At 46.2% G+C, this 10,426-nt stretch overlaps 1 protein-coding gene across 2 annotated transcripts; it reads right to left on the reverse strand.

Moving 5' to 3' along the window:
• Positions 1–1,189: 1,189 nt before the first annotated feature.
• fgf18a (fibroblast growth factor 18a) lies at positions 1,190–10,050 on the reverse strand. Of its 2 annotated transcripts, none has more exons than XM_026357011.1 (5): positions 8,442–10,050; positions 4,965–5,007; positions 4,640–4,820; positions 3,003–3,109; positions 1,190–2,854 (listed from the first exon to the last, which is right to left on the reverse strand). In XM_026357011.1, exons 1-5 carry the CDS (start codon positions 8,471–8,473, stop codon positions 2,573–2,575), a joined length of 645 nt encoding a protein of 214 aa, XP_026212796.1. In that variant the 5' UTR covers positions 8,474–10,050; the 3' UTR covers positions 1,190–2,572. The 2 variants fall into 2 exon arrangements, with proteins under 2 accessions (XP_026212796.1, XP_026212795.1); XM_026357010.1 differs by having other exon boundaries at positions 1,190–2,857.
• Positions 10,051–10,426: the final 376 nt, after the last annotated feature.

Consider the following 10,426-nt stretch of genomic DNA (forward strand, 5'->3'; position numbering starts at 1 on the left):
TGGGTCATTTGGCAGCGACATCTCTTCAGTGACCTCCTGCTAGGATGGGGAAGGAAGGGGAGGGATGGGGGCATAGATGAGAGGAGAAGCAGCTATGAAACTGTCTCACTACTGCGTGTTTCCCTTCCACTGTTCTCTTTGACCCTTCATGCTGTATGTTTGTGGTAAAACTTTGTAATGTGTGGATGACTGCAGATGTTTGCTCAACAGTTGTTGAGGCAGTTTCAAAGGGATCCTGTTTGAAGCTGATCCATCTTAGATTTGTATTTGTTGTATTTGTGTAGTTTAATCTAAAGTGACAAGACTCATGAAAACTTGAGAATCTCCTCTCTCTTCTATAGCCATTAAATTCTTGCATCTTGTCTCTATTAGAAATCTGCTGGTCGAAGAGTTTTTTCCCCAGTATGTGTGATGAATTGTTGTGGGAAACTCAGACTTCACAGTAACTCTCATACCTTCTAGGAGGACGAGAGGGAAATTCTCAGAAATAACAGTCTAATGTTGGCCCTTGATAGTTGCCCAGAGCAAATTTTCAAACATGTTATGTAGTTCTCTAATAACTGTGGCATCTGTATTGGTTATCCTTTGTCTCTACAGAATACAGTGGGGGAAAAAAAACACTTTTCTATTCTGATAGATGTATTCTTATGCCCAAATATTGAAAATGTCTGTAAATTCAAGTGGGGAGTTGTGTAAGGATAAAATAAATAGAGGGCTTTTTGGTTCATCCAGTGAATTAAATACTCAAGAAGAATATTCTGCACATCCAGTATCTCAACTATCTAATACTGAGATGTTAAAGAAATAGAAATCTTGTTCTAAACAGTACAGTACAATCTCAAATATATTGTATTCAGATTTATACCATCATACCACCAGTTTAGTCTGAGGTGAAATGTACAGATTCCTTGTTCTGTTTAGTCTATTCAGGATGATAGAAAACTGCGGGAACCAAAGCACTTATCAGCTAACGTTTGGCAGTTTTACTATTAACTATATAACTAATAATCAATAGCAACAACGTGATGTTCTGTCGATCAGCGAATCAACCCTGGAGTTGGCCGACCACAGCTGGAGTGTCTGTGTACTTGAATCTCGTTTGATGTTATACTTGCTGACAGAAAAGAGAGCACAGGAAGAAGCAGTTCAAAGAGGCTTGGAGACACAGGAAATGTTTCTGTAAGGTTTACTGAGTCGAGAAAGACTGCTGCACACAGAGCTGAAATAAATAAATGAAATAATTTTATCGTAATAATTATAGTAACCATCATAGTAAGGTTGCTTATTTAGGGTTTCTGTTTTCTTTTATATATATAATATATATATAACTTTCAATAAATTGTTCCCTTTAATATTTTTCTCCTGTGTATGCATGAGACTTTGGTTTGTTCCACTGAATGTCCTGGTAGCAGCATTCTGTATCCACGGCATCGCACAGGAGCATCGTCTCCTGGGTCGTTTCTATAGCAATGAGAAGGCACCCCTCCCAGTCGTGCTCGCCTCTGCGCTCGTCAGCCTCTGCACCTATAAACTGAGGGTTTGTGTCCTCGTGGAATGCAGGGCACAGGGAGGAGCCATGAAGAAGGTCTCCAGTTGTCTTTGGTTGGTTTGATGGTTTGGTGTGCTGTGACTGGCTGGCTGTTTGTGGTGCAGCTTAGCTTTTATACATTCCAGTTTCTAAAGCTTCGGTCCCTACGGTGAGTTGTCACGGGTTCATGCAGAGACTGGATGATCCCTTTCCAGAGTCCCTTGTGATCCAGCTTCACTCATGGTTGTTGGTGCATTCAGTCACACACACACACACACACACGCGCACACTAACATACATTTCCTTGTCTTCTTACAAACATGCAGTAAGTCACTCACTCGTTCATTCCCTCATTCGTTCGTTTGCCATCCATCCAATCCACTCGTCCAACAGTCTCACAGGTTCTCACCAATTTAGCAGTGAGACAAATAAGTGCGTCACATGTCAATAGTCCATTATTGGTTCATTTGATTTCTGCAGATCACTCTATCCCTTTGTCCACGCTGCCACTGTCCTCTCCTCTTTCCTGTTTTCCCTTTATCCGTAGGTTAAGCACCCACTTTCCTGTTTATTCAGTCTTTACCACACTTGTTTTCTGTGAATGGTCCAGTTGTAATCCCATACTTCACATTGTCCATCTGGTCCAGAACAAGGGACATGAAGGCCTTGTGGTTTTTGTGGCTGTAAAATAAAGGTCTTCATAGAGCCTGGTTCTTTGGCTGCCCTTCAGATTTCCTGTCCGTATTTCTGGTCCTTTAAGGGAGCCAAATCAGGTCCATAGAGCTTCCAGCAATTTGACCAGTCCGATGGTCCAGTTGGTGCAGTAAGGGAACTAAAACTGTGAGGAATGATCACTAACTAGGGAGCTGTAGTGGCAAATTAGTAGGTGTAAAGCTAAACCCCATGAATGATTCATCAAGTTTCTGGTCAATGTTTGCCTCAACAAAGAGAAGTATTCAGTCGTGTGCGACAGAAGAGATGACTAGGTTAGCCATTTGCAGGCTCAGGTCAAGGCTTTGGATGACAAGACAGTGGGTGCTAGCGTTAGCCAGTACTAGTGGGGCCAGTAGCACGCGGCTTCTTGATTCTTGTCCTGCTGACAGTGGTGAAGCGGAAGGGGGTGGTGAGGTCAGGCTGCTCCCCAGGCGGAGAGCGCTTCATGAAGTGTACGTCCTGCTGATTGGGGAGTGTTTGGGGGCCACGGCGAGGACGCCCTCTTTTAGTGAAGCCCACATACCAGTCTGTGTAGCGTGCTGACATCAGAGCTGTGTAGTGGTTTTCCAGAACCTTTTCCACAAAGACGCAGTCGGCACTTCGATTGCTTGCCTTCTGAAAGAGCAGAGACACCACAGGTACCCACACACACACACACACACATGCACACACATTCGGAGAAGGGAAGAGAGGCTCGTCAGGAAACTGTAGGAAGCTAGATGTTTTTGATAAACATGTCTCCAGAAAAATGAAGTCTCACCTTTCCTACCAGCTTTCCACGACGGTTCATGCACAAGTAGAAGTTGGTTTCTTTGCCCCGGATTCTCACCTGGCTACCGAAGGTATCGGCCTCCACTACAAGCTGGGCTTGTGAAGGGACAGACAGAGGGACAGACAGACATTAGAGCCAATACAGGGAAATACGGCATGTTGTGTGTTAAGGCTCTTCTCAGATTTATTGGTTTGAGTATTGTATCATACAGATAACAGTTGTAGAAATACACTAACAGACCTGATGCCAAGCAGTGTGACACTAGTTGCACAGATTACCAGATTTTTATCACATTTGGTGTTTAAGCCAGATAAAGCTTTCACACTGAATTACAGTTTCAGGATTCATAGGTACTATTAAAAGTGCTGTTAAATCACAGACAGATGTAAATGTCTCTGCTTGGACAGATGGTTGTCAGATAAGCTCGGTCGCACACATGGATGAGAGGCCACTGATCACAACTGGGCCTCGTAAAGAAGATAACAGGCAAGAGTTGAAGCACGGTGGGCTGAGAGGAGTGGGAGAACACACAGACTGTGTGTCTGCGATACTGTTATTTTAAGGTACAGTATGTGCATGTGCGCGTGCGCCCCTGTGGACTGTTGTGTGTGCGCATGTTCGCCCTTCCAGGCAACACAGCCTCACTAACTACACATCTTCAGAGAGTGCTTGTGCCTGTTTAAAAATAAATCCCTAAAATGGTTCCTACATGACCTCAGTCAACAAAGGGGTCAAGAGAAATCAATACTTCCCTCCCTCTTGCCCTCTTCCTCTCTCTTCCCCCAACTCGTCTCCCTTCTGCTCTTTCGCTGCATGCTTATACCTTCATGCACCCGTTCTGTCTTTTCTCTCTTTCTTTCCCTTCTGTTGACGTCGTTGATCGTTTTTGGTTGATTGGTTGATCTTCTTGACGAAACAGATCTTTGGCTTGCAAGTGTTACGAACAACCACCTGACGTGTTTGTGAATGGAGTAGATGTGCAGTACAGAAATATGAACTCTTGCTTCATGGCTTGGCTCTTCTTCTGCCCATTGATTCTGTGTGTGGTTTAAGATTGGGTTTAACATCATTACAGACAGAGAAGGTGGAGAGGAAGGGGAGAGAGAGGGGGATGGACAGATGCAGTGTTGGAGGACGGAGGGAGGGAGAGGAAGCCTGCTGTTTTAAATCCAGTGGAGACAACAGGGAGGATGAGAAATCAATAGAGGGATCGATAAAGGAGATGAGTTTCTAACACTCTGTCCGACATGCTACCTGCTAGGCTTCTCCCCCTAACTCACACTTTTTTTCACTGACACCTTCTCTTTCTCTTTCTTTTGCTCTCTTGTGAATCATTGAGTCAGCAGCCAGTCGATGAGGTCTTTGTACTCTGAAGACAAGCTCCACTGCCCCTGTGCCAAAGCCTGGGGAGGCATGTGTGTGTGCTTTTGTGAGTGTGCCTGCTCAGTTGCATTCTGTATCCATTCATGCATGCACTTGGTCAACCTTTAAGCCTTTGTACTTGCAGCCCGGAGTTGGTGTGATCGTGCGTGCGTGTGTGTGCAAGTAAGCATCTAACTGTGCATACACTCACATTTACTAAAGTGTTTGCTTAGTTCTACCGTGTGTGTGTGTGTGTGTCTTACCATATTTATCTCCATCTTCTCCCCGGGCACTGATTTTGCGTCCCAGCACCTGGACATGTTTGCCGCTAGTGCGGCTGTATAGCTGGTAGACCCGATGGTGTCGCCGACTCATGGTGTCTCGCGCTTGTGTCTGGTTTTCCACATGCACACTGAAGTTGACTCCATCCACACTAAGTACCCGCTGGGAACACATACACACACACACACACAGAGGTTGGCACACACACATAAAGAGCAGAAACAGACTAAAAAAAAAACAAACTACCAATATACAACTTGTCTTTTACACAGTTCAATGATCTTTGTCATGCATGCATACACTCACATGTAATGGATTGCAGCACATCACCAGCAACATCTGGATACATCTGGAAAAAGTAGAAACAGATGACTTTAGAAATATATCAGCAACACTGAATGTTGGAAGACTCAGGCCTCCCATATTCATTTCCATCTCTTTCTTCCTCTTTTCCTCACTGAGTAATTACTCCCATTGCTGGGTGTGTGGCTGGTATAGACACTTGACATACAGACAGGTGGAGGTTCAGGAACCAGTAGATGGACAACACCCAGAGCCATGTTTATAGTAACACCACAGGCTTTTTGTCCAAACCCACTTTTTGACCTGTCCCTGAGTTTTGCCAAAATCTGGCCTCCAAATGACCTGACTGGACCGTGGCAAAATGGCAAACATGCCGAGACAACTAGAACATGTTTTGGTTGGGACATCTAAGGGAGTGGGCTGGCATATTTGGCTGCTCTGTGTATGTAGACAGCTGGACTGGACTACAGGTGCACACTCTGCCGTGATGTGGCTTTGGACAGCGGTGGACTGTGGTTCCATTAGGGGATGCTATGAATAATCGAGAACACGAGCTAACAAATGTATAGAAAGATGATTTATGGAGAAAGTAATTGGTAGCTGGTGTGTTGTAGATTGTAGAATTAATGTATATCCATATGAAAAAATAACTTTTTTAGTATTATTTCTTGTTGTTCACTGTACTTGACTATCTGTTAGATACTAACATTTATGATTAAAACAGCTGGTTGCAGTTACAAATCTCTACAATTAAAATTCCTCACACTTTATTACATTGCTTAATTGAAGTTTAGACCTTGACCTTGGATGTATCAAATATTATTTACAGCTTTAGTGAGGGAGTGATATGTTGCGCAAATCTGTTTTGGCACTCCTTGAACTGCTCTAAATTAGTGGCTAAAGACTTGATGAAGTTCAGAACCAAGTGTGTGGGCTGCAAAGCAATTCTATGAATTTTGTCTTTCCCCACCTCATCTTTTGCTATCTTTCTGCAAGCCTCTTCTCTCTGCTCCACTCTCCTTCTCTGACTTGTTGTCCTCCTGATCTTTCCCCTAGTTTATCTCACTCTCTCTGTCCACTCTACCTTTCCTATCATTCCCTGGCTCCCATCTTTATGTTTGGGGTTAGCGGGGTGACTCCTCCACACTGTCATGGGCATGGACACAGATGTGCAGATGTGTGCAGAGTGTATGTGTGTATACAGGAGGAGCAGGCAGCTGACAGCTGGGCCGAAGCTAAGACATACGCACTGCTGGGAGAAAGAGATAGTGAGAGAGGTAGATAGAGAGGTTCACAAAGGGATAGGGAGAAAGTACGACCGAAGAAGGTGATGTAAGAATAAATAGAGGGGAGATGAAGCCAGAGAAGACTGACGGAGAATAAAAGAGGTGGGAGATAATATCAGGGAGAGAGTGCAGATGCACAGATGTAAGACAGAGGGGAGAGGGTCAAAAAAGAAAAAGGCTACATCTCAAAAGAAGGAGAAGAAAAAGTAGCAAAATAAGAGACAGTAGTGTAACCACAGAGTGTGGTCTGGCTTGAGATGTAGACAAAAAAATAAATAATGGGAAAGAGGAGGAAGGGGGTTCAGCTCATGCACATCGTAACACATGTCACTGCCTCCTGACTCACACACACACACACACACACACACACATATACCATCCTCGTGTTTCCTTTCATCCCTTCTCTTTCCCAACATTTCTTTCCCATAGCTGGTGTGTCGTTCTAATAGATGCAGACATCCTGGGCAATGCAGCAGAGTGCTGGCCCTCACATTTTGCCTGCACAGCCGAAAAAACCTGAGCGCCTGTGCATTGTGAGGACTCTCAGCTGTTAAAACACCAAGGCTGCACTGCCGCCGAGGACACTGCAGGAAAAGTGCCTCGGCAATGGATTCCCCCGCTCCCACAAAAACCACAGACACTCCATGTTATGCCAGCCACAGAAAGAAAGAGAAGGAGAGAGGAAAGAGGGAGACAGGATCAGCCGGGGGTGGGGGAGGGATGAGAAAATGAGAAAATAAGAGAGCAGAGTAAAAGTTGAGGAGAGTAAAGACAGAAAGAGGTATAGAGAGAGGGAAAGCCCGGTGCGCCTTGGCTGGCTGCCAAAACAAGCAAGGATCTGACATCATAAACCTGCGTCCCAGTAGATCTACCATATGGAGGCTGCGGTTAGACTAGCAGGCCTCAGCACGGAGGACTGGGCACCAGCATGGAGTGAGAGCGGTCAGCCTGGTGGGACTGAGTGGCGGTTTCAGCTGTGTGTTGCAGTGGTTAACGTGGTACGCCGAGACTGGAGCAGTGGGTCTCAGCGCGGTGCAAGAATCTCAGATGTTCAGCAGTGGGCCTCGGTGAAGAACAGTGGTTGGGCTAGTGGGTGTGTGAGTGGTATCAGCAGTATATGGCCTACAGTGGAGCAATGGTTAAAAGAAAACCTCAATATGAAGCAGTGGTTTTAGGAGAAGAGCAGTAACAGGTTGTTGTGGCAAGAGGCTATTGGCTTTTCTCACTGGCTGAAGACTGATGATCAAGTTGGTAGAACATTATGTGGATGAAGTAAAGTGGCTGTGGTAAAACTGATATGCAAGAAGGAAATGAACAGCAAGATGACTGGGTCTGGTAGACCTAAACTAAAAGCAGCAGACTAAACAGTGATACTGCTCCTGTGTAGATACTGCCAAGGGCACCGTCATTCATCAGCTATTAATTCATACGTTTTTATGTGAGCAAGTAATCTCTGGAAAAAAAAAAAAAAAAACAAGGGGTACAGGCAAGACAGGAAGACAGATATAGGCCGTTAGGTAAGTAAGTGGAGAGAGTGTGAGGGAGACGTGGATGAGGAGAGAAAGTCGGGCAGACACCAGCAGCAGCGGCACACACCCTGCCCAGGTTGTGCAAGGAATGAGAAGTATCTGGAGATGACTGCCATCTGGGAGAAGTACAGCCGACACAAAGAAAGAAAAATAAATGCCTTTGCTTTTAAAAAGACACACCTTGAATGGGCAAACTCAAGCCCCCTGAAACAGTATCCTCCTCCCTTCGATTTGCTTTTGGCACATTATCATTTTCCTATTCCAGTAGATAAAGCTGGTGTTATTTGACTCCTGAAATATTTTCAATAGGAAAAAAAACAAGCATTTTCTTGGTGTGGGGAAAATCGCCTTCTGTAGGCCAGCTTGGTCAGCCCTGAAGTAAGTACAGATGTGATGGAGATGTTTATGGTAGGTTTTATGAGTAACACAGCCCTGACTCTGACCCAGCGACCCTGAACTGTTAGCCAATCAAAACAGGGCCTTCCATGGCATGTTTTCTAAAGGGAGTGATGAGGAGTGATGTAATCTTTAGACACTGCAACCTTCCTCTCCATCATCTTCATCTGCAACTAGCCCTGCCGTTAAACTGTTTCAACAAATGAGGAGAGAGATTGATATGACCTGTGAAGAGAAATTAGATCGATTAAGTGACAAACGTGACTTACAAGACGGTCAGCGTGGAAAGAAGGGACCACATTGCTTCCCCCCTCCACTATGGAACTTGGCCCGATGACAGTCTCCTCGCTCGATCTGAGCCAGTCCGACAGTCCGGAGAGTTCCCCTCTCTGGTTTGAATGAGCTGGATGTTGTACAGAGTCAAAGAGTCAGCGGACACTCCCGTTGGCATCGGCGGCAGTGTGTCCCGGTTCGCCCGGCCTGGGTAAATGTGGTAAACGCGGGCAATGTGGGGTGTGAGGCCAGGGTAACTGTGCCACAGTGACCACCGGGCACTCTCTAACAGCAGCCCAGACGGGCGTAGCCAAGGGTTGGGGTTTTAAACACCGCGCGTCTCCGACATAGAGACGAACAGGTGAAAGCGCGCTCACGTGTCACAGATGATCAACTCCAGTCGACCTTACTGACCCTCTGAGTGATGCTCAGCCCTGTGGACAGATGCAGTACGTGCGTAATCTTCTGCGTAATCCAATGCGTATGGTTTCAGCCCTACAGCACGGGTCTGGGCTCCAAAATGAATTCTGGATTGTGTGAGATGATACGAGAAAGTGCTGGAGTGTCTGTCCCGGCACACACAGGAGCGGCAGGCGAATTTAGTCCCAGCACAGCAGAGTGAGGAGCTGCTGGAAGTGGGCTACCTGGGCTGGGTGATGGATCAAACGGTGAGCTGGAGCTGGAGACGGTGGCTCTGCGGGCGCAGGGTAATGCAAGGCGGCCTCGGTCATGTCTGCGCCCCCACAATGGCTTAACGGGTCTGTGGCTCAGGTGACACCGAGCAACAGTGTCCGGCAGAGAGAGTGATAAGGTCCCGGAGCGGTCCAGCTCAAAGGGGTATATGGAGAGTGCTGAATGAGAATGGGAGGGGATAATAAAGGGGAACGAAAGAGGAGGGAGGGAGGGGTGGCTGGAGAGGATGGGAACAGCTGTGACTGGGTGGCGGACTCAGCCACCCGCGACACAGCGAGGAAATGACAGCCGCACTTTGCACCTGATTTTTCGGACTTCCCCGCTCGCCTGCGCCGCTGCTTACTGCCTGGCTTCAGTAATCCTCCCTGCGCCCTCTCGAAACAATACCAGCCAAAACACAGCACAATGACATCACCTCCAAAATGTTTGAAGGGGGAAAATGCAATCCGATCTTTTTATTTATTTTTTTTAAACGTAGAAAGTTTCTCTGGAGTGGGGGAAACAGAAAGTCTGCTCGTTCTGGGAAAAAGAAAAAAGAAAAGAAAAGAAACGAACTCCGCTGTGCCAGAGGAGAAGAGTCGAGCTCCCCAGTTGCAGAAGAAATAAAAAGTTAAAACAAGCGCACTGGAAACGTGTTTACCCAAAATCACACTGACAGATCGACTCCCAGTCCGGGACCTGCACCGTCCCTCTTGCCCTTATATCTGCCTCCCTGTTTCATTCAGACACCAGGCGAGAAAAAAACGCAAGAGATAGTGCACAGAAAAGCCCAGCCGTGCGTTTTTATCCACTTCACTGGTGTTATGCAGATCCGTCTCCTTTTCAAAAAATTCCAGGGTTTCCTTCCATAAAAAAAAGCTCTTCTTGAGGGGGGCTGCACAGGAGAGGCGCGTCGGCAGGCACAGACCTCACTCCAAGACAAACCAGAACAAGATTTTAACAGACGCGGATCAATCCTCCCTCCCTCCTCTCTTCACTCCCTCCCACCTTTCTCTCTCCCCTCTCTCTCTCTCTCTCTCTCTCTCTCACACACACACACACGCACACACACACTTATTGGATCAAAATGGGATTAGTCAGTCGCTATGTGATGCCGACCAAACATATACTGCAAAAATATCCAATTTAACAAGTGTTCCGTTCTATGTGAAAAACATCTGGTAATGAGGTGAGATAATTTGACTTGTTTACAGCGCGAACCAACTTGTCTCCATGAGTTTCCACAATCAGACCACTCTCTTGCCTCGACTATTGTCTGCGCTATTCACTTTGTTTCCACTTACATTTG

This window comes from Anabas testudineus, chromosome 10 (genome assembly GCF_900324465.2).
Source record: "Anabas testudineus chromosome 10, fAnaTes1.2, whole genome shotgun sequence".
In the NCBI taxonomy this organism is placed as follows: domain Eukaryota; kingdom Metazoa; phylum Chordata; class Actinopteri; order Anabantiformes; family Anabantidae; genus Anabas; species Anabas testudineus.

Excerpts from the sequence above, each read along its gene's own strand:
- fgf18a (XM_026357010.1), bottom strand. The coding sequence starts at position 8,473 with ATGTGGTCCCTTCTTTCCACGCTGACCGTCTT. Across the intron at positions 5,008-8,441 it reads CTTTCCACGCTGACCGTCTT|ATGTATCCAGATGTTGCTGG; the intron begins GTAAGTCACGTT and ends TACTTTTTCCAG. Across the intron at positions 4,821-4,964 it reads TGTGCTGCAATCCATTACAT|CGGGTACTTAGTGTGGATGG; the intron begins GTGAGTGTATGC and ends ATGTGTTCCCAG.